General features: G+C 42.5%; 1 protein-coding gene across 1 annotated transcript in view; it reads left to right on the top strand.

The window, feature by feature from the left end:
* IGF2R (insulin like growth factor 2 receptor) overlaps positions 1-23,708 on the top strand; it is a 1,086,527-nt gene extending 1,062,819 nt beyond the window's left edge. The window contains exons 47-48 of the mRNA XM_069235138.1: positions 7,745-7,814; positions 20,625-23,708. Of these exons, the coding sequence (XP_069091239.1) occupies positions 7,745-7,814; positions 20,625-21,041 (487 nt within the window). The 3' untranslated portion in view covers positions 21,042-23,708. The remainder of the gene's footprint in view (positions 1-7,744; positions 7,815-20,624) is intronic.
* The last annotated feature ends 206 nt before the right edge of the window (positions 23,709-23,914 follow it).

Genomic DNA, 23,914 nt, shown 5'->3' with positions numbered 1-23,914 from the left:
ATCAGGCTTACCTGTGGTCTAGCCACGACTCTAAGGACTGCAGTGACTGCAAGTTGATGAACTCAGAAGCCATATGAGTCTGCAGAGCAAAATTCTGTCGCCAGGGGCTGGAAGACTCTAAAACGAGACCAATCTAAGTTGAAGGGTTGGTCTTGATCCTGTTTTCGGTCCAGAAGTCGCAGGAATCATTCCTGGGATTAGTCAAAAGTGAGCTCCAAGTCTTCAGGGATGTTAAAGGAAAAACATAAAAAATATGTGGGACTCAGCCCCTTTGCACTACTTCCATTCTTTTGAGATGATCTGAGGGCATAGTCATGCTTCTGGATCTCACTCCGAAGTCAGTCAACCTCTGAGCTCCTCCTGCAACTTGTCCTCGCACAACCTGAGTTTCCCTGTCTGTCGGAGACACTTAGGTAGATCGAAGAGTTCCACAAGGCCGCGCTCCAACTCTTCTGATGCTTACCAACTCCCTTTGTTGCGCCAACGGGCCCAAACGAGTCGTCATGCCTACTATATGGGACAAAACTGCCAGGTTCACGCACTGCACCAGTCGGACCCTCCGGGTCCACCACTGGGCCTCCTCCGGCTACTGGACTGACACTGTGGTGCCAAGCTCCATGCCACTTCCTGGTTCCCATACCCTCGACATGATGCTGAATTCATCAGCACTGAAGAATAAGGTACCCATTGTGCTCTCTGATTTTGAGTCTGCACCGCTACAACCTGCCCCGAAGCCATACATGACTTCCGTCAAAACTGCACCTCCCCCACTTGATGTGACACCTCCACAAGAAATTATTCCTACCTTGCATGCCATATTTGGTATGGATTCGGAGAGCGATTATGATGCAGGTGTTGAAGTATGGCTACAATACCATGAATAAACTTGGTATGATGACCTTCAGGAAGCCAGTGGCCTTGACACTTCGCCTGAGTCAGGACTTACTTCATCCCAGAGTCCTGCCACTGAGGACAGTACTTCTTACGCAAAGGTCATGCGTAGGGTAGCCATAGTTCTTGACCTCCAGCTCCCCATCTTAGAGGTCAGAACCAGTGTCTTAACAGAAATGTTCGAGCTGGGGCAAACATCTTCTAAGTCCTGCTTGCACTTTAATGGGGCACTTACAATATCCTCTTAGGAGCCTGGGCCAAACCTTGCTCTGGCCCCCAGTCAGGTGCAAGATTGCAAGAAGCCACAGCCCTGCCCTGAGTGATCCTGTATTTTTGTGTCTGCACCACTCCCCTGAAAGCTTGCCGGTGCAGGTGTCTAGAAATCTGACCAACCCGAATACCCTTCTGACTAATTGCCCTGCTTCACCCTTCCCACCCATTGGGAGTCCGAATGAGTAGTGACCTTGGGGAAGAGGGTATTTTCTTCTTCCAGCTTGGTCCCCAGGTCTGTAAATGAGAGTTTTGTCATGGGTCTCTCTTCCCACGCTCTTTGGTGTCTTAGAAGACCTCTGATCTGTTCTGACCCAAGCCATATAGGACGATCGTAACAGCCAAGTTCACTCTCGTCATGGCTTGAACACAAGTGGTTCAGTTACGCAAGCCTTTGGCAGCAGTACTGCCATTAGTTGCAATGCATGGCTGCGTTAAACTGTTTTTTCAGACGATCTCCAATTGTCCCTTATGGAAATTCCCTTTGACAGGACTCACCTGTTTGGGACAAGTTAGAATCTGCTCTGGCGCGGTTCATGGAGATCATGGCCAAAGTATGCTCCCTGGTCTTTTCTACCCACCTTGCCAGCTACTTCAACTCTACAGTTCCTTTCACAGCTTCAGCAGGGGTACTGCATACTGTCAACAATTCAGCTCCCGCAAGGTGCCTAACATTTTGTCTTCCAAAGCCTGAGTCAGCAAGCAACTCTTTACAAACCCCTTTAGCAAGCCATTAGTGTAGTACAGCCAACCAGTTGGAGGCAGGATCTTAAGATTCGTGATGGGTTGGCAAAGCATCACATCAGACTTTTGGGCTCTGCAGATAGTCCTGAATGGGTACACCATGCCCTTCATTGCCACTCTACTGCACCTTCCACCATCACCAGATGACTGATTGAGGGCAATCTGTCCATCTTATGGCAAAAAGTGTAAGCTATTTTGGCCAAAGGGGCTTCAACAGGGTGCCTTGCAGCAGAGGTAGGTTGTGCTTGTTACTCCCTCTACTTTCCTGGTGCCAAAGACGGATGGAGGCTTTAATCTTATTTTAGAACTGCATCCTCATCTCTTTCCTACATAAGAAAATATTGTAGATGCTCATACTGGACCAGGTCTTGGCTGCCACTGTCCCTGGAGATTGGATGGTGGCGTTAGACCTGCTGGAGGCATATTTCCATAGACCAGTCTTGCAAGTCCATCAGCACTACCTGTGGTTGGTGGTGGGACAAGAGCATTTTCAGTTGGCTCTGCTTCACTTTGGTTTCACCAGTGCACCTCTGAGGCTGGTGGTTCCAGTCTTTCCTTACCTCGACGTCTAGCTGTTGATGGGGGGCTTGCACCGAGCAGTTGTCAACCATCTTCATACTATGGCAAAACTCGTGTTATCTCTTAGGTTCATGATCAATGTCCCTGAGTCCTTCTCTGGCGCTCCAATGTATTAGAGCCATTATGAACATGGTTCGGTTTCATGCCTTTTCCCTGGAAGTGAGAGTCCAGGATATTCAGGCTATAGTCACAATCTTTCAGCCTCTGCTCTGGGTTTACTGAGGTTTTCTCTGATGCTACTTGGACTGATGGCTTCCTGCATCTTGCTTCTCAAACATGCCAGGTATCATATGTGGGATGTGCAGTGGGATCTGAAATCTCAGTGGGCCCATCATCAAGAAGACCTCAGACCACATCCAGATCGGAGGTGACTGCAAAAGATCTGCACTGTTGGTTACTGGACAGAGATTGGATCAGTGGCAGGGCCCTCTCTCTACCAGAGTTGACAGTAGTGACCGATCCATCCCTTCTTTGTTGGGACGGCCATCTGGGAGAAATGAAGATCAGAGGTCTCCAGCAGAGGCCCAACTCCTTCTCAACCTCATGGAGTGGAGGTACATCCTCTTGGAGTTTAAAGCCTTCCTTCCTCCTGCCCATCAAAGGAGGATGGTGCATGTGTTTGTAGGCACCACTGCTATGTGGTATTGCAACAGGCAAGGCGGTGTGGGGTCCTGGACCCTGTGTCAAGAGGCACTACACCCTTGGAAATGGCCAGACCATCAAGGGATTTTCCAAGTAAAGCACCTGCCAGGATCTTTGAATGCCTGGACAGATGAGCTCAGCCGTCAGCACCAGTGGATCACAAGTGACAGTTACACCAGAAGGTGGTGCAAGGTCTTTTCTGCAAATGAGGGGGACCGTGGGTTGATTATTTCACCACTGTCGAGAACGTGCAGTGTTAGCAATTCTGTGTGTTGGAGTTTTCAAGGCATCTCTCACTTAGAGACATGTTCTGCCTAGAGTGGAACTCAGTACTCCTGCATGCCTTTACTGCTACCTCTTCTGCCCTGAGCTCTGAAGATCAAGACCAACTGGTCCCAAGCCATGCTAGTGTACCCTGGTTGGGTGCCAACAGTGTTAGTATCCAGAGCTCCTGGGCTTGAGCATCAGACTGCATGATTCTGGAGGATTCGCTGTTGCAGCATCAGGACACTTTTCTGCACCTGGGCCTTCAGTCACCTTCTTCATGCATGGAGATTCAGCAGTGACAGCTGAACCCCTTCAACTCTCCCCCAGAAGTGGCTATCATCATCAAAAAATTTACACGCCTGTCTTTGGGACAAATCTGTACTTTAGTGTGACACACACAAGATTGGCCACCTCCGGGCCAAGTTATCTGTCATTCTGTGTGATTTGTCTCTCCCCAGCAATGCTTTCCTTGGGCACATGTAAGGGATACCTTTTGGCTTGTTTGACCTTTTTGCAGGTTCCAGACCAGCCCTCATTCTTTAAATTACCAATCATGATGCATTTTTTAAAGGTCTCCACCACTTAGTTCCTTCTTCTGTCATGCCAAAGTGGGACCTTAACTTGGTCCCAATGTATTTGATGTGTTCTCCCTTTGAACTGCCTCACAGCTCTAACCTTAGTTGTTTCTTGCTCCCAGGATGATGTTCCTCGTCACTATAACATCAGCATGGCAAGTGAGCGAGCTGCAGGCTCTCTGTCAATCCACCTTACACCACCGTCTTTCCAGACAAACTGGTTCTGTGGATGCGTGCATCAGTCTTGTCTAAAGTTGTGATACTGTTTCATGTCAGCCAGACCATCACCCTGCTGTCGTTCTATACTCCTCCTCACCCCTCTAAGGAGGAGGAGAGATTCCATCGCTTGGACCCCAGAAGAGTGCTGAGCTTTTACATTGATCATACCACACAATACAGGGTGGACGATCAACTCTTTGTAGGGTTCACTGGAGCAAAGAAAAGGCAATGCCGTGCAGAAAAGGACCATTTCCCACTGCATCAAAATGTGCATCAAGATCTGCTAGGCATTGGTGAAAAAGCAGCCTCAGGAAGGATTGCAAGCTCATTCCCCTGGAGCCAAAGCCGATGATATTGCATTGGCACATGGAGTTCCTGTCCTGGACATCTGCCAGGTGGCTACGTGGATGTTCCTCTATATCTTCACGAAGCACTATTGTCTGAACAACCAGGTTCACAAAGAGGAGCATTTCGCCCACTCAGTCCTAGATGACTTCTTGCTTTGAACTAGTTCACAGACCCACCTCCCAATAGGTACTCCTCTGGTTTTATTCAAAAGGTGAAAAAAATCTGTGGTTAGAAGACTTTATTAGATTAAAAGTTACTTACTTTTGGTAACACTCGTTCAGGTAGAGACTCTGTCCGACTGCAGATTCCTCACCGGCCATCCCATTTTGTGAATTGGATTCTACCCATTAATACGATCCCAAGGCTAGTAATCTGAACACTGGTCAAAGCCAATTTACCGTTTGGTCTCTGCATCCGGGGCCGTGGACAGCCTCAAAAGCAACTGACATTAGCACTTGGGAGTCACTCCTGTATATGGGCCCTACACATCATTTCCAGAGTGGAATGGCGTCAGTGCAGAGCTGCAGAACATCACCTACTGGCGCACAGAGGTACTACTGAAAAAAGTTTCTGGATCCAGTGCAAAACATTCACCCGTTGTGGTATCTGCAGTTAGGTAGATTCCCTACCAGAAAGATCAGAGAGAAAATATTATTTTCTGTGAACCCTGTTTTTCTAACCTTGAAATTAGAAAGTTTATCACTTACTGGACTGTTTAAGTTTGACTGGGCAGAATAGTCAGGGATCCGCATTTTCACAATCCCTGAGATTAAGGGACCAGCACATGCTACTTTAACAAATTAGACATTAAAAACTGGTCTTATCTATTATAGTAGGTTATCTGGTCATCCATCTATCTGTCTCCCTATCTAACTGTTCAATCCTATCTATGCAACATTCTCTATGTATGCAACCTTCTCTGTCCACACATGTCTGTCTATCTACACAACTGTCTCTATCTTTGAATGCCTCTTTTATTTAGCTGTCTTTGCATGCCTCTTTTATTTAGCTGTCTTTGCATGCCTCTTTTTTTAGCTGTCTTTGCAACCCCCTCTTTCTATTTGTAATAAAGATTTCAAGGTTTACAAAAACATTACAAAATGTCATTAGCAAAGGCCAGGGGCTGGTAGACAAGCCAGGCCGATTGGCTTTTTAAGGTCTTGTGTTAGCCAAGACATTTCGATGTTACTTAAATTATGTGTACAACGGAATTCTAGGGGGTTTCAGCCCGACTTCTTCCACGAGTCTGTTACGTCATTCCCATTTTCCTTCCACCCACTCCAGCATTCATCATAGAGCAATGGCCAGCCCACTCCAGCCATTGGCTGACCTTCACTCTGAGTTACAGCATGCTGCACTTTCACAAGGAGGGCATCCAGACACAGAGTAGTTCCCCTTCAGAGCCAGGGGCTTCTACGGTAATGTGTGCTTTTTGAGACCAAAAACATATTTTTGCCTCTAGCCTGTATATTTTTTAGACTGTTTGGGACTCAGAAGCTTCCTCAACAATACGTTTAGCAAACGCCATGACAGAACAAACAAGGTAAGCCAAAGCCAAAAGGCTGGTGATCAACCACTGACCTATTGTCTTTGCCAAAGCTTGTTCGCTTTAAAGTCACTGTACTAGCATTGGCAACACTATTGCATGAGAAGACGCACATTTTATAAAGTGGTCTGCCAACGCCTGGTATACTTTTGTGCTATCTCTTTAAACTGTTGGAATCCGTAGTAATAACAAGGAATGAACTTGATGACACCACCATGATGCCCGAACTTAAAACTGACCGAATTGGCCACGAGTCGCTGCAACAATAGAATTGGCTAATAATTAAATGCACGTTAGTCATTTATTGTTGAAATGCAGAAATGTTTAAAATATCATCAAACAGTGAGCAGAGTGCAAAGACCATTTTAACAATTTTTTCTGCTGTAGCACTGTTGAATGTCGTACTTGAGAAAGAGTAGAGGAAGGAAGTTAGACAGCAACGTACACTTCTTTAGAATTTTAAGTATGAATATATCTTTATTGTCCTTAGAAAAAGAACAACGTAATGCAGACATACCTACACGTTGCACCTTGTGTCTCCCCGACCGACTTTCAAAACAGCCACCTAACAACTGTAAACCAACCTTCCTTCTCATGGTCCATCACCCCACCCGCCCCCATCTCTGCTTTTACCATTGCTGTTAAATTCAGATTTTTCAGCTGAGGGAAAATGTACACTTCAAGCGTAGAGTGACAGTGGAGGATTCTGGCCTGTTGCTCACAATGTATGGAACAGCTGAGGTCGGGTCAATACATTAATGGATATATTGTTTAAAACAAGTATGAGATTATCAGACATTCCAGGTTATTTGCATATTTGCAAAAGCATTGACATTTGCTAATGTGCTAACCAACATCCCACAAGAATGCGCACCTCACTTTCCAGGCGAGTGTCCTGTTTGTGACCGAGGTAAAGGACACAGGGACGGGCAAGTGTATCTTTAGGTTGTGGAGAAATTCAGACTGTAAATATGGAGGGCTACAGAAATGTGTTCAGATAAATGTATCTGTTGCCTAAGGAACTGGTACAGATTGACTTGTCCATGTTCCTTTTGAACATCAATGAGAAAGAAATCTGCGTGAATTACCCCTAAACTTTAAGTTTCTTAGCAGTACAAATGTCCATATGGCACTATTCACTTCACGACTAGCTGTACACTTTTGTAAAGCTATAAGGGTTTATAGCTGTTCTTCTCCTACTTGGCGATACACTCTCAAAAACACGATCAGATTCATACTTATTGATACTCTTTCATAACCTCACACACTCCTCTTATTCTCTTACACATACAAATGGTGACCATTAAGAATATCATGAGCTAACACAATAAAGTCATGTATTCAGTATCTTTCTTTCTAAATCTTGCACCCTTTGTAAAGTGTGCTTACATACATTCATGAAGTCTTGCTGAATTTATTAACTCTTCATAGTCACCAAGTTGTTTAAATTATTACAAGGACTTTTGTATGTCTTTTCAGGTTAAATTCTTTCTATTTCCTAGAAATGAACAATGATGCTATTTTGGATTCCCTATTTTTTCCGTCTTTTCTTTTGTGTTCACTAGCGGGCACTAAAAAGAGGTACTCGAAATTCTGTGCAAAATGATGTGAGGAAGAGTATTTTATGTTTGTTTAAATTTTTAATGTTTTCTTTATGTTTTAGAGAAAATGTGATTCAAAGGATAAGCAAGTGCTGTAGAAGAGGATCTAATGTGTCCTATAAATATTCAAAGGTAATCTTTTGCACATTTATGTACATTTAAGTCCCAACTGTGTGTTTTGTATTGATCACTCGTACAATTTAAAACTAGAAATTATTTATAACGTGATCTCCATATAGTTTAGAAATAAAAACGAACATATATATTCATTGTCAAGTTCCTACATATGTTTATAATATAAATGTCATATTATTTTGCATAATGCTACATGGGCAGACATTCCTAAGAAGGTTTAGGTAGCCACAAATCACCTGACCAAATCCATCCGAGTACTCCATATATATATATATTCATATTCGTTTTTTAAAAAAATAAATACAAAAGTGGGGAAGAAGAAAAATAAGGCCTTAGAGTTCCCTTGCATTTCTGCATAGCGTAGAGTTAGAAGTCTTTGTGAAGACCAGTTTGTGAGTCTGTTGTCCAGGGCATGCATTGTTTAGAGGGGAGGCGCAGTGCAAACGCAAAGGGCAGTGTGGAGCTGATGATACAGTAGGATATCCAGGGTCGTATGCAATGGGTTATCCATTATGCTTTGTGACTCGAGGAACTGCTCCTCAAGATAAAGGTCACCCAGACCTGTTGAGGCTCAGTCCAGTCGGCGGGCACACAAACAGGTACCCTCGTCATTCATCATGGAGAGTGTAGGGTTCCTGGCCAAAGGTATGATGGCCATGTAAAGACAAGGTGCTTGTGCTCCTTGTTGTAACCAATCCCACGCCTATAGCTTGCATGCTACCATTTCCACTTCAGCAAAAAGACGTCTGACTGTCAAATATGGCATGGTGGTCAGTATACAATAAAAATATAATTCCATGTCAGGGGCACCTAATACGTCCTGATGGAAGGGTACAGTCGGCATTTTCCACGCTACACTTGGCTGTTTGCCAGCCCACATCAGGGCCACCAAGTTAGGTCAAGATGCTTGAGTAAATGTCTTGTGAGTGGGATGGGAATGTTGATAAACAGATAGAGGAACTTGGGGAGGATGATCATTTTTGGCAATGGCAATCCTTCCCGCTACAGAGAGGGGTAGTCTGAACCACCCTGGTATCCACTCCTCCATGCAGACCGTGGCCCTTCCCCAATTTGTCCTCCAGAATTCGTCCGTATCCCTGCTAGGTATTAGACTGGCTCTGTTGCCCATTGAAGCGGATATTCAGATTGGAAGTAGTCAGTTACTGGGATGAGTAGGACTAGGACAGATTTCTACCAGTTATTGAAAATCCCAGCATGCCCGTTGATATGGATCACCACCTGTATTATCAGGGCAATATTAGTCTGAGGATCATGAACATTGATACAAATATCCTGTGAGCAATGAAGGCAAGTCCTCTGAATGGTGTTGCCCCAGTTTTGCTGTGTCTGGGTACCATATTAACTGCATACTTGAGAAGTGATATCCTCTCTGTACAGTAAAGGCTGTTTATACCTCTACTATACTTAAATTTTGCACTTGTTCCCTATTTTTTTTTTCTTTCTTGAAACCCATGCATCTAGCAAAATAACATGATGTAAGCCTTTCTAGGAGGCTCCTTTGTCAGTTGCTAACAAGTACCCATGATGCGTGTTTTGTCTCTGAATTATGCCACAGAGTTTGGCAGCATCTGGCATCAAGTTTAACCAATGTCAATGTAAGAAGGAGTATGAACGCCATTCTGTATCTTCTGTGTATGGATTCCAAACACACTAGGTTATCTTCTTCAGATATGGATCCTTCTTCACCTCCATTCAGTGCGTACTCTAGCCTGCAGGCACTCCTCGAGGTTTCCACCCTTCTGATCACCGGTTCTCTATTTGGACAAACTATAGCCTGTAGTGTACCTCCCTGCTTCCTGTACTCCCTGCTCAGTTTGAGGACCTCAGGTATGTAATGCTAACTACTTTCTGTAAGACTCACCCTGCTGAGACAGGGGTCTCTGGTTCTCTGCCCCATCTTCTCCTCTTCTGGATGATGTTGGCTCAACCATTGTCACCCTTTTCCTGATGCCAGGCACCAATGGCTCTGATCTTTTGGCACCTAAATTCACCTCTGATGATACCAGGCTGCTCCTTTTCTGAAACCAATATAAGTCAGAACAATGACACCAGAAGCTGTCACACCTGCAGCAGACTCCACATTGCCTTTGATGCTCAAGCTGTGTAAGAACAAGCACCTATAAGAGCTTGGCACTGTGCATACTCTCAACTACAAAAATGTATAAAGAAGCAACACATATAGTTAAAAACATGGTTTTCACCAACTTAAAAGACTTTACATGAATCCCCTACAACCTTGGGACATAGGCAATGAGGACAGGCTTCTGCACCATGTAAACCTTTCCAAAAACCTGATACTCGACTGCCTAAAAGACAGTAGACTAAATATATGCCATAAATTAGATAAACCCATATATGACTCCGCTTACCCACCCTTTACTAGATTGACTTTATGTTCTGTTGGCTAAGTTAGCAGATGCCTTTAATTTACCAATTCCTCCTTTAGAGAAGAAGTTTCATACATTTATAGCTCTCATGGAGACATATACAAAATTACGCACTTTTACCTTTCGGTGAAACCCTGCTGTAGCTTATATTGACCCCGTGTGTGTGTCTGAATCAATCACATGTCACACGTTTTTGAATGTAGAATCTGGAGGTAGGGTGATAGGTGGTAGTTAAAATGATTAGAGAGTATTGTCTGACACAGTACCTACTTGTAGCTTTCATTTTGGCCTTGTTCAAGCTTATATGTGCCCTTTGCAGAAGTTTTCCTAACCAATAACTGCTCATTTTACGCAGTCGTGCGGTGGGCAACCCTGGATTTTTTTTTTTATCTTGGGCCCAAACCTCCATTACTAAATGTCTGATGGTTTTACAAAATAGTTTTTCCAACTTAGCTTCATCCTCAACTACAGCAGCAGTGTTTTGACATTGTCGGGACAGAGAAGCTTCTGAAGATCACAGCAAAGCTCCTCTACTGCCCCTTCATTCAAAAATCTGTTTAACAAACACGTATTGCATTGGATTTTACTACTGGAGGTAGATGCCAGAGCTTCTGATCATAAGGGAATGAATCTCCTTTGGATCAGTGCCTCTTGGAGACGGTTGCATCAGGTTTTTGTTTACCCAGACTCTGTTCTTTACCAAGCGTTCCTCTGTTGTACCTCTGTTTCTTCCCTTCCTTCAGGAGAGATCGTTCTCATTAAAGTCACAGCATTATTGAAGAAAGGAGATAGAAAAGCTAAAAAGGTAGATAGCTTGAGGCACAGATGTAAATTTCACTGCCTCACTGTGTTTGTAAAATAACAGGAGTGGGTCAGACTCTTTGGCCCTGATGGAAAAAGGCCCTGTGAGCTGCTGATACATACAAAATATTTACTTCCATATTTTGTTAATCAGGAATCATTGCAGCTTCCTCCAGTTTGTGTATCACTAGAAAATTGTCAGTTAACTACTCTGCGGTTTGGGCTCTTATAGAGAAGCCATGCTAACATGGAATCTCCAAGAGCCCTCTTCAATGAATACATGTAAACCACCTGCAAAACAAGATGGGCCATGTCTTTCAACGGCAAATATTTGAAGCCAGAGATGAGAATAAAGGCCACCCTGCATTTTGAAATTATTTGCTCCAAAATTGCTGAGCTACATTTTGGCTCAAAGTTTGGAAAATGTTCCCTAAGAGTATATCCAGTGGATTGGAGCAGTACTGGTTTCTTTGAGGGGGAGACTCCCTAAACATCTCACCCACTATACACCACACTATATCAGAGAATCTATCTTGTTTCATCTCAATGATCTATTATACCCTATGCATGTTGGGTTTAATGACGTTTTACATTTTTTGTGTCCCGAGACTAGGTTGAGACTGTACTGCCTCCAGTGAACACTTCAAAACCAATTGAACGACTTTCAAAGAAATATGTTAGATCTGAATTTGTTTTTGCTCTCACTTTACAAAGTGATAACCTTTTACAGTTGTTGGTTTTATATTTGTGTGGTGATTTATGTAGCATGTAACAGGCTACAAAGCAATGGAGCATTTTACAAAGGTGGCAACTGATTGGAAGGAATACCAAGGAAGGTGATGATGGAAAGGAGGCATGCAGGACTAGGGCATGTACCAGTCCAATGCTGCATGAAAAGGAATGTCTTCAGTTTATTCCCTAAGATCGCTAGTGAGAGTTTGTGTTTGCAGGAAGAGTTGCAAATCCTAGGTACATAGCACAAGATGGCTTAGTGCCATCCTCACTTTTTGTTTCAACCAGGAGAGGTTGCAGATGCAAGTGTTACATAGCCCACAGGAGATCTTGATCTTGTTTACGATAAATAAACTGGAGTGTTTGATTTGTATGGATAGGTGAGATCCTATTATTCTTCTGAGTCCCTCTATCTGTTGGATAACCGTGTGAGGGACTCTCAGAGGGGTCTGATATGATTCTGGGATGCTGGAGATCAGTGTCTTGCCTTTGAAGTTAAGTAAGACCTTGGCTTGTGTACATGTTCAGAAATCTGCATTAGAGAGAAAAGCTTTCATTTTGTGGGCTGTTTGCAAGTAGGAGAGCAGATGAGTGGACTTTTGAGGTATGCTGGGCTAGTGTTATGTAGTGCCTTGAAGGTGTTGGTGAGAAGTTTGAATTGTGTTTTTTTATGAATGGGGAGCCATTGTAGCTGCTTCTGATGTGGTGTGATGTGTGTGCAGCATGGAAGGTTGAGAATGATTCTGGCTGTCAGTTTCTGAATGGGCTGCATCATTCTGGTGAGGTTTTTGTTGATCCTGGCATAGATATTCTCGAAGTCCAGCTTGTTTTTGACAAGGACGTGCATGACAGTTTTCTGGGTGCTCATTGGGAGCCATTTGAAAATCTTCCTCAGGGTCTTCTTGGTGTGGATTGACTTGGGTGGTTATGCCAAGTTTGGTGTCGATAATAATCTTGAGGTTCTTGGCGTGAGAGGTGAGGGTGTCAATCCTAGCTCTGTTGGCCATCAGGTGAAATCCCACAGTGAAGTGCTGTTCCCAAAGATCACAATTTTGGTCTTCTTAGTTTTTAGCTTTAAACATTTGGTGAGAAAGAGAATGAGTTACATGTTGTTGGCATGGGAAAGGATGTTGATCTCAAGAGAGCAGACAATGGTAGCGAGAGGGATTATGTATGCCTTAAAGAGGGTCGGGTTTATCAAGGATCATTGTGGAATTCCGCAGGTGAGATCACAGGTGCTTGCAAGATGTTTTAGTCTGTCCCCAACAGTTTTTAAATTTGCGCAAGCTGCACGTACACCTCTTGGAATTGTTTATTCTCCTTGTTACACATAGGTCCTTCACTTAAAACCTCAAAAAAACAGGAGCCTCTTTTGCACTTGAATTATGTCAGAAGGTGAAAGGAGCGGAAGAATCATAGCTGCTACCTGTTAACTTTCAGCTTTTAATATTGGACAAAAAAGATATGTTGCAATAAAATGATTAAATTATTCTGGGATTTAGTAACATCGTGGGCTACTTATTGATGTTGCTGGATGGAAATTTCACTTTGAGGAACTAGAAGAAAATATGGATTAAATGCATTCATTACTTTCCTTTAGTAATGCTGTTCTGATTGATCTAGACACTTTGTTCCTATTCAACATTACCCTATTGGTTCATTTTATGCCTATTTTTGTGCTTGATATTGGATTGGATCTTCCCTGGTATCTGTTGCACACAGCAATCGGTTGAGTACCTCAGTGGGGGCATTCCGGCTCTTTCAGCAGCACTTATTTGCGCCGATTTAGGGTGATTAAGTCAGACAGGGTGCCCCGCCCCTTTATGGCTCGTTAAAATGTCTTAGTTCAGCCAGTACCTGGAGTCCTCTTTGTAAGGGGACAATAATAAATACCATAAAAAATTTACTGAAGAATACTTTATTTTGTGTGAAGACCATAGCCTACAAAGCTAGACAATTGCAGTGTTTGCTATTTGGCCCATCCGTTGTTTTCCTATAGTTTCCAACTAACACAAATAATGCAAACTGCCTAGGAAAAATTGATAGGTTTCAAAGGTTGCCTGTTAGTTGACTGCAAAGATCCTCAGCACAGTCTTGGTGCTTCTTGCATCACATTTGCAAATAAAGTAAAGCATCGCGTTTCCCTGCCCTCACAAAGAAAGATTTGGTTTTACTTAAAAAATTAGAATTTGGTGATATCACGCATTCCTTCTTCAGAATACAAAGGTACTGTAACTTTTAGTTGCCAACAGCTGCTCTGTTATTTTTTTTTTAGTTATCCTTGCATCAACATAAAATAACCGTTAGAATATTCCCACCTTGACTAGCCAAATTACAGAAGCCCCCGAGTGGATATTCGCCAGACACGAAAAAGACTGCAACTTGTCTTGCAGGCACCACATGAAGAATATTTGGCTATAATTAAATTGATCCACTATCTCCAGCTACCACTGCACTTTGGGCTGGAGCGCTGCACTGAGTCCTTTGAGTTGCCAAAAGGACTGCCTTTTCTGCAAAGGAACCTGTTCCGATTATCTTTTCTTCCTCCCTCTGATGGCTATTACTTCCTGAAGTTTGAGAACTTCAGGATGTCACTACTAGCAATGCTCAATGAATGGTGTGGTTCAAACCTGGAAAGGGGCACCTGTTGCTCTTTCAGTGGATGGCTCTACTTTCCTTGTGTCATGCATTTCTGTTGCTCTTACACAGTCTAGGTGTTTGGTCCTAGTCTCACATCCAACATCAATTTTCTGGGCCTAGACCGCAGGGCCTAATTTGTAAAAGAATGAGTGCTAGTGCCCAAAGATGTCTCAGAAGCCCACTGCCGATGCTTCCTAATGTCAAAATTGCCAAATGACTGGGCTATGTAGTCTCGATTTCACATCATGCCTTTTTAATCTACAACCAGAATCTCACTTTTTCATCTCTGCTTGTTCCTTTTGTTCCCGTTTTTCCATCTTTCCCTTCCTCATTGTTACCACCTATTTGTGTTTTTCTCTCTCTTGTTCTGGGTCAAAGTTCTAAGGAAATGTAAGTGCTGGGCCCCCAAAATGAGTGTCAATGGCCCCTCAACAACTAACGTCTCAAAATATGCACTGCATGCCTACCATCTTTTACCCAACCTCTGGGAACTGAGGTTCTTGCATCACTATGCTGGCTCTTTCGTCTGCTCCATTGAACCGTTCGGCAAAGAAGAATGCTCGTCAGTTATTTCTTATGAGTCATGAGAGCTTAGAATGGCTCCAGCTCGGAGTCCTATTTTCAGTCGATCTGTGAGACTAACCCCTTTCCTAATCTTTTTCTGGAGCAGGACAATGATGATGAATCTGATACAAACAATTATTACTGCGTATGATACTGGTGCAGTTTTTTCACCTAAACTCGAAAAATACCAGACTTGATAGTGATACCTCTCTCCGTGCAAAGGGGTGTTCAGATGGAGCATCTGCCCAGCTGTGAAACGTGGTCCCTGCAGCAGAGGCAATCACCTCTGGTAGTCTTTTCTCATCCGTGAGAAACGTGTCAGGGGTAGGATGCTGTATCATTTACATACCTGGAAAATACACTAAAGAGCACTACAGAACCCTGGAGATCCATCTGCTGAGCTGAGACTTTTAACTACCGAAGAACGAAGAAAAAGTTTGGCAAACTGACATAGCCGGAAAAGGGAGTTGACAGCCACAAAAATCTCATATTTTTAAATTATTGAGCTTCAGCCAGTGTTGGCCCATCAGGTCCCGAATCTCCATCAGGTACCTGCAGGGCATGATTGTCAGAGAAACGACCGGAGAGCCTGAAAAGTAGTTTGCTGTCATGAGCATAGGAATAAAATTGGAAGCCCTTTGAACGGATGAGTGGTGTCAGAGGGAGGACATGAGGGTTAAAGAGGGAGAAAAGTACAACGCCTGTGGTAATGCCATAGGTAGCTTCTGAAAAAGAAGACAATGAGCCAAGATGGTAGTTTGAATACAACTAGAGAGGAAAAAAAATAAAAACTAGTTGTGAACAATGCCTCCGGTGTCAGTTTTCTGAATTGGAGGTAGCAGAAGGCCAAATCTGACAGTGTCACATGATGCCAATAGATCAGTTAAAGTCAGGACATTGCACCGTCCACTGCTTGGCAGAGGTCATAAGGTACTGCTGTAATGACTAATTCTGTGATCGTGATGGGTAGGAAGCCGATTGAGGGGTCATCAAGAGCACAGGACTCCAAAAATGAGCAGAATTTGGAGGCAAAAGAGCATCAGAATTGGTTGTGCACGAAGGGTTAAGGCTAGGTCATTTTCAGGAGGCGGGTCACTGTGCTTTGTTTATCAAAGAACTGCTCAGAAATGAGAGAAAAGTTCAGGACGTTTAAGAGGGATGTCGGAAGGATGACTTCAAGGGATGGTAGACGACCTACAGGTGTAGTAAGGGAGCCTGGTTTGCAGCAGCAGAGAATGTGATGAAAGACCTGTTGAGTAAGAACATCAAGTTACTCCCAAAGTGGATCAACTCTTGTGTCTCGCTCGGGTTGAGCCTGGGAGTGGACCTGTGCTTTGGAAATGTTTTGAATGGAAATCGGAGGCAAGTTTGTCGGAAAAAAGATTATGAAGGGGTACCAGACGCTGTCAGGTGGGAGATAGAAAATAGTTAAGTTTTGATCTTAATGTCTTGTTGTCTATTATGAGCTTCTGGGATTTTACTGGAGTGGGCTTTTGAGTGAGCCAAGCAGATCGCTTGGGTCTATAATCTCACGGAGTTTTATTTGGGTGATAGTCATGTCGCCAGCAATTCAGCTCTATTAGGGCACGTTTGAGTTAAAAAAAGATTTATTGAACACCAAGGGCTCTTCGCACGATTTACACAAACTCATTTTGATGGGAGAAAGCAAATAACGTGTGTTGGAAATTCGAGCTTCTTATTAGCAGTGGAAGCAACGAGGAAGCAGTGTTACGATTTGGGGGAGATTTTCCATCAGGCGTGAGAGTTTGTGAATTTGATTGGTGGTCTGAGGGGCTAGGGACATTAGGAGTAGGAAGGTGATAATCTTCCCATCAAACTGGGGCGGGGTCCAGACCAGAAATAGTGTTTTAGAGAAATTGAGTAAATCAAGCAGGCGTCCAGCAGTATGAGTGATGCCACTAACGAGAATCGCTGCAGCAAGCCAATTTGAACAAGGGAGATATGCTACTCGCTGAGAGAATCCTGACCGTTTGCAGATGCAAGTTAACATCTTTTAAGAAAACAAAGAGTGAATTGAGTTTTGCTAAAAGAGGAAAGATCCTCTTTTAAATCCAGTCCGACTTAATTCCTTCCTGGGCAGGGCAGGCAAGTGTGAGGGGCACAGAGTCTCCAACACACCAATATGGCATTCTTCTCTTTGCAACTGAAGTGTTTAAAGAAAAATTAAAGTCAGAGGCGCCTTGTGCAGCCTCGTAGGACACCTACCTATCTGACATAAGGAAGAAACAAACGGTTTGCTTTACAGAAAGAGACCGCTTACCTACCAAAACTTGTTCTTCTAAACTTTAGCCTTGTCTATTGCTTGGTGGACATTGCATTGCATTACTTGGACTCTGAGGTGACCAGGGTCAGTGTTGCATAAGATCATGGCAGAAAAACATTGGCCTCTCAGTTGTATTCATGAAGCTGCACTTGCTCTTTTCTGAATAACAATCTGGGTCACTCTTCTGCCCCCTGCAGCTTCCACAACCTGAAGTAATATGGATGTTGGTGAAGACAAGGGAATTTGCGGTATATGTATAAAGCAGTCTTTCTTTTGTATTGTAACCTGTAGAGGTTGAAAGCCCTGCTTTCCGACTGGATACAGGACGTGCTTCTGAAAGGAAGTCCTGTTGGCAGGAATATTTGACCAGGTGTTAGTCATCACAGTGAGTCACCTCTCTTCCCGCAATGTAGAAAGTGATGCTTCAGAGAGGCACCTGCCGATCAATGTTAACATCTGGTAAGCAGTTTGATGCCTCTTGGCCTTATTAAAATATCCTGCTGGTTAGACGCTGGGTATCTTTGACTTCCCTTCTTTTCCATGATGAAGGTGTCTGTCATGTACACGTTGCTGACTTTTGGACAGAGTCCCCTCTGTTGTTGCTCATAGATTACCTTCTTTGGGAAAGCTATGTATATATTATTAAGAATGACTAATAGTTGGAAGGGAGGATACATAGTTCTCTACCAGAGACTGTTTGCCCTGATGGGAAAGCTAAACATTTCCTTGCGGTTGGGATGGATTTAAATACTCACAAACCTTAGTTGCTCAGTTTTCTGTTAGAATGCTTATTTGTCAATTTAGGGATTTCAGTTTTTAACAATATATGTGATTCCATATCCCTGTTGTCAACCTGGATTGTTAGTGTTCTAACTAGTATAGTTGAATGTAGGAGAATTCAGCGTGGGTCTACCTTTAGTCATTTAATTAAAAAGGTAACTGTTTACACAATCTGTAGTTACCCTTCGGTGTTAACTCTTAAGGAACCTCATCATTCCTTCCTAACTGGGTACACGATTGATTGTGAAAAACTCACTTGTAATCTTCAATGTTATCTAGACTCTTTAATATGCCATTGAGGGTCCTCCATAGATATGTGGCATGCAGGATGACTTTAGCCTCTTGCTCCGAAGGCCCTTGGAATTTCTTCAGAACGGGATTAGTTCTCACTCATATTGGCACAGGTTATTTTGCCATGGCAATCATGGGTTATAGTGTAGGTCGCCCATTTGACCCTCCTCTTTAGTGGCAAGACTTCCAGAATGACTGATACTGGCTAAATATAGTATTTGTATAATTATTAGGACAGTCCTATCATCAGCAGAACCCCAATCATAAAGTGCCATCTCAGGGATTTGCATCCCTTTTCTATTTAAATTGACATCTTCTTAAGAAAAGTTGAATTTATTCTGCTAAGACTAGGGCATGATCAGTCCTTCTCAGCACTTGCATCATTTCTTTAAATATAGAGTTGGCTAAAGTGGCCTCACTCCTGCTTTGATCACGTCATCAATTGACATGATATGCCCTTTGACATTCTGTAAACCTAGAAAGGGGACAAAAATCGTAAGAGCATGACACTGATAAAACATATTAAAAGAATATGTGTGTACATAATAGGGTGAGGTGGTAGTCGCAATGTGAAGCAAGGAAGCCAACTCTAAACTCTGACCTCTAATCAACACCGCTGCAATTAGTTGATCTGCTGCAAAATACCTGGTCATACCTTTTGCTGTTACCTGCAGGATGGATGATGAACCTAAATAGTTGGATTTATGCACCAGTCTGTGCTGAAGATGTAAGGGCTATGTTATCCAAGGGTGAGCGTCTCAGTAACTTATGCTATGCCATGGAAAACCAAGGGATTTCATCTGGGATCTGCCAACCTGCAAATGAGATCCCCGCTTCTCTGATTCAACCCAGTTAAGTAACGCATCACCTTTCTCTCTTTGGCTTACTGAGTTTAGGTCATTAGTGAGTTAACAAGCCGTTTACACTTTTTCATAGAGATGAAGTGCCTCTTTTTTTCATGCTCAGATCAGAAGTTTTTACCTCAACGTAGACATCCTTTCTCGATAGTTACTTCATCTCCTTACATATTTTCTTATTCCATCCAGCTCACTTTTGAGATGTCGTAACGGTCTCTCGATATTAAGAAGTATTGTTTAACTATATAGGTCGCATATTGTGACTGCATTCTCATAGATAGCTTTTTGTTTGTGTGGTTATGGGAAGTGTATCTCCGTGCTAGAAATGTCAAGGTGGACTATAGTGTCCATTAGTTGCAATGGGTTTGCCCAGTAGAACCTTTTTTTTTTTTTTCAATATACTGTCTTTGAAATTTGTGAGGGCCAGATGCCATGGAAGACACATACGTGGGTCCAGCCCTCTGTGGAAATTCTCTTCACCGCCTTTTTATTACCGCTTGAAACCAACTTCGTATGTGAATCTCCAGATGAAGAAAATGCTACTTAGGTTTCACATTTACTTGCATTCATGTATATCTTTTTAGAGTTGCAAATAACTTACTTGTCTTAACCCCCATGTGCCATCCGGGAATTTTGAGGTATTATGCAAGACATATCTGCGCCACTGGGGCACACTTAGGCACTTCCTCGGAATTAAGTTTAAAGGCTAAAGTTGTCAATAATATCATTATCCACAAAGAGTGACACGTAGAGATGTGCAAGCATACAGATCAACAGAACAGGCGCGTACCGGAAAATTCATGCTGCAGATCAGTACTGTTTGGCTATTGTGCGTTTTTGTATGTTTGTAAAGATGTCTTCAGCTCATGGCTTTACAAATGGGCACAAGTCACCGCAGCTCCATTGACTGGTAGCGGCTGTTGTATTTTTATTACATACCTGAACGGTACCAAGCTAGTAGTAGAATCCAAAAATTATCAACCCCTAATATGATCGTTCTGTGAAGAGGGTAAACTGGTATTTTTGTTGGCTGGATGGTTTCTTTGTTGAGGTGTCCCACAAAAAAAGTGAAAGGCAGTAGCTACGAAAACAAATACAAAACGTGAATTACCTGATAGAGACTTATAGTTGCAGATTCCTTACCTTAGAATTTCCCCAGGCATCACACTGGATCCGCAACTAGACTATGACTCTACCAGATAGATTGTTACCGAAGGTAAGTATCTTGTTCATTGCAAACGCATGTGTTTGCTTTTTGGATTTACAAATCCCGTGACTTGAATGTTTCAATTAGAATGTGACTCTCTCAAAGATAATTATTCCCCAAGGTAATTAACTGCGAATATATTTAACCAAGTAACCGTTTTCACTCATTTGTTATTTCATGATAAAAACAAAATGTTTATTTTTCAAAATGTATTTTTGCTCTGTTTGTTTTCGTGGCACCCAGGTAAATACTGACGAAGAAATGGATGAAAACGAAACGGAGTGGCTGATGGATGACATTTCTAACTCCAACGTGAGAGCAGGGAAAGGCGGTCAAGGAAACGGCCACCTCTCCAAATCTGTTCGATCTTCGGCCTTCACGTCTCTGAGCGTGGACGACCAGGACAGCGAGGATGAAGTGCTGACTGTTCCTGAAGTCAAGATCCACCCTGGTCGTGGAAGGGAAATTGAGGGAACCAACAGGAGTAAAACCCACGGCAACAGCTCGTCCGTCAGTGAAGGGGATGAAAGTACCAGGGGATTGCTCAACGGAGGGAAGGGTAGACGCGGGAAAGCTAAAGCAGCTCAGGGGAAGGCACCAGGCACTCCCCACGTAGAATCATTCCACGATGACAGCGATGAGGATATGCTGAAAGTTTAACCCACAAAGAACTTACCTTGTGCCTAAAAAAAAAAAAAAGAGAAACTGGTGGGGTCGAGCTCGCCCTTCCAACCAAATATAAAGACTTTTAAATGATGCTTCTAAGATTTTGCCTTTACAAAGAAAACATTTTAAAGGGAAGAAAAATAATGGAAGGGTACATAGTCCTGGTTGTTTACAATTCTATGCCAATCCACTGCCGAACCATCAGTTTGAAATGGTGTGCATTGCAATGGTACCACCCGGAGCCAGGCTTTTTTATGACTAAGAATGTTTTTTTTCTCCCATGTGACGTACGTTCTGATTATATGGGTTTAAATGTACTTATCAGCTGTAGAAAAGAATGCTTTTTCAAACCATGTTAAATGGGAGCTGTTCGCCAGTGTCATGAGACTAATCCATTTCAAAAGTGTACTCCCTTTCATTGAAATCTTTGGCTCCACTTAGACCTTGAGCCCTCCCTCAAATTTTGCCCTGGTATGCATCTAGGTCTCTCAACACTTAACTTGTCCTTCTGCACGGATTTTATAATGAGACTTCCTAAGGACTGCTAGCCCCATTCATGTGAGGTGACGCCAAGGTCAGCTCCTGAGCAGTAAAGGCAGCAAACGTAAGTGTCCAGGTATAGTTAGAAGGGCATTGGTAGTTTGATTTTCAAGCTCAGTAATAGGGTTCAGGACAGGTTGAAAGGGGTTACCTCGTAGCTTGCTTGCTAAAGCATCACGCAGCAGGTATGTGTGCACAGTTCTGGACAAAACCATCTATCTCCAAACCCTGTGCAGATTTGCTTAAGCATGTTATGTTTTGTTTTAAGGAAAGCATCTTTATTACAAAATCCTGTTCGAGTTTCGGAAAAATATCTTTATTACAAAATCATATCCGAGTTTGTGGGACAACAGTAGTAAATCCTAATCCTTCGTGCTCTTAGTTTTCACTCTTCTTTATGAGGGGTCGCAACTGATACTCAAAAATGTTAGCATTTTTAAAGACTACTTATGTGATCTAGTTTCCACTTACCGTAACTTTCTCTTTATAAAAACGTATGAAGGAAAACCCAAATTATTAACAACCTTAAATTTATATTACTTGTTTGGTAAATTGCCCAACCTATATCCTGCATTAAAAGTTAACCATTTGATGCCTCCCATGCTCCTGTAGGATTTGAACATTGCCATCATTTTATGTCCTCTTTAAGGCTTTCATGTGTTGGTTGTATTGACTTATGTTGCTGTAACTTCAATGGGATTTTCAGCTCCCCCAACTGCATAAGTCTTGATCTTATTAGAGACTTACATTTGCTGGAAACATTCCTGTGGTTCACTTTCATCATGGACTTCTTTCTTTGCCACTCCAAACGTTTTTCCACCTTTGAGAGGCCTACTGGCTGAAATCTAGCGAGATTAATTTCTTGTCACTTCCAGATAACACCCTTCCATTCCTCCAGTGTTGTTGGACTGCCTCATACTCCACCTCTATCCTTAGCTGTATCACTGTGTCTTAACTTATAAACTCATCCTGTTTGTGACCCCTAAATTAACCTTGACCCCACCAAAAAAGCTTTTGATCTGGCTTTAGTCACTGTCCCGTCCAGAACTGGATGCACAAGTCTCCAAATTGAAATTGATCTCCTGCAGCTTTCCTAATGTGGCAGGTCAACAGCCCCCTTTTTATGGTGATAACTAATGTATCAATTTTTTCTGTTGTCATCTCCTACCAATCAGTAGGTTTTCTTGTTTTGGCTGCTGGGAGTTTTTCATGATTGTTCTTCTATTTATTGACCTAACCTATTACTCAGGGTTGCTGATTGATGGCAACACGTTCTTATTGCCGGCAGGGTATTAATTTGCAGTGTAGCCAATTATCAATTTGAAAAGTGTTATTTATCTGAGAGTTAAAAAGCATGGGTTGTGTTTTTTGGGATATCTGATGTCATATTGGAGATGATCTATTATTTATATTGTAAGTTGTCTGCTTTTCCTTTAACAGCGACTATATGAAGTAGCTAATAATCCTTGCATGATTCCTTTGGTGCTAGTGATGGGTTGTAAACAAGTATTGTTTATACATATGTATACAGTACAATGATCTATGCATACATATACATAATCCGAGGCAGTAAGTTGATCCCAGGCACAAAACTGTACTTGAAAGAGCAGATGTGCCAGATATTTTCAAAGTTGCAAGTAGGCCAGCTTTCGAAAATTCAGTGAATGCTGCATTTGCAGATGTGTCGTTTTGGGTTATTTTGACTCCATGATCAACTGAAGCTTTAATTTGCACAGTGTGTCCGTATCATTGTTGATCTCACTGCTTGAAAATAGGTTAGCCAAAACCTGACAATAATGCCACATCGTTGATCTGATCATATAGAACCACAATCAACAATCAATCCAGTATTGACATAGGATAACCACCTCTTCCTGTAGTAAACAGCTTCTCTCTTTTAAATGTTTTCCGAATTACCTGCTGGGAATTTTTGTTTGGTACAAGAACCTAGTTTGTTGTCTTTATATTTTTTCAAAGAAAATCCTTGTCCTTTTTGTACATTTTGGCATTTTTTCGGGGCTCACTGGTACTTTTGATTATTTTTTGTAGGAATTTATGATTTTTCCATTTTGTCAAAATGTAATGTATAAATATTGTTTCAATAAAATGTAAATTATTCAATGGGTGTTGTTATTTTCCTATGTTTAAAATGGCTATTTAAAGTATCTTTCAGCTGCTACTTATGGCCAAAGCGTTAAGGTAGACTGGGTAATTCTCAATCCTGCACACTGCCTAAATAAAAAGGTGACATAGTCACTATGTTTATTTGAAGAAGTTCGTGCAAACCACCAAAGTGAGTCCAGCTTCTTTTTGACTTAATCTTTCGG

The sequence above is a fragment of the Pleurodeles waltl genome, chromosome 5, assembly GCF_031143425.1.
Source record: "Pleurodeles waltl isolate 20211129_DDA chromosome 5, aPleWal1.hap1.20221129, whole genome shotgun sequence".
Classification (NCBI taxonomy): Eukaryota; Metazoa; Chordata; class Amphibia; order Caudata; family Salamandridae; genus Pleurodeles; species Pleurodeles waltl.
Note: the sequence above shows the minus strand (reverse complement) of the source record. Positions and strands in the feature narration are given on the sequence as shown.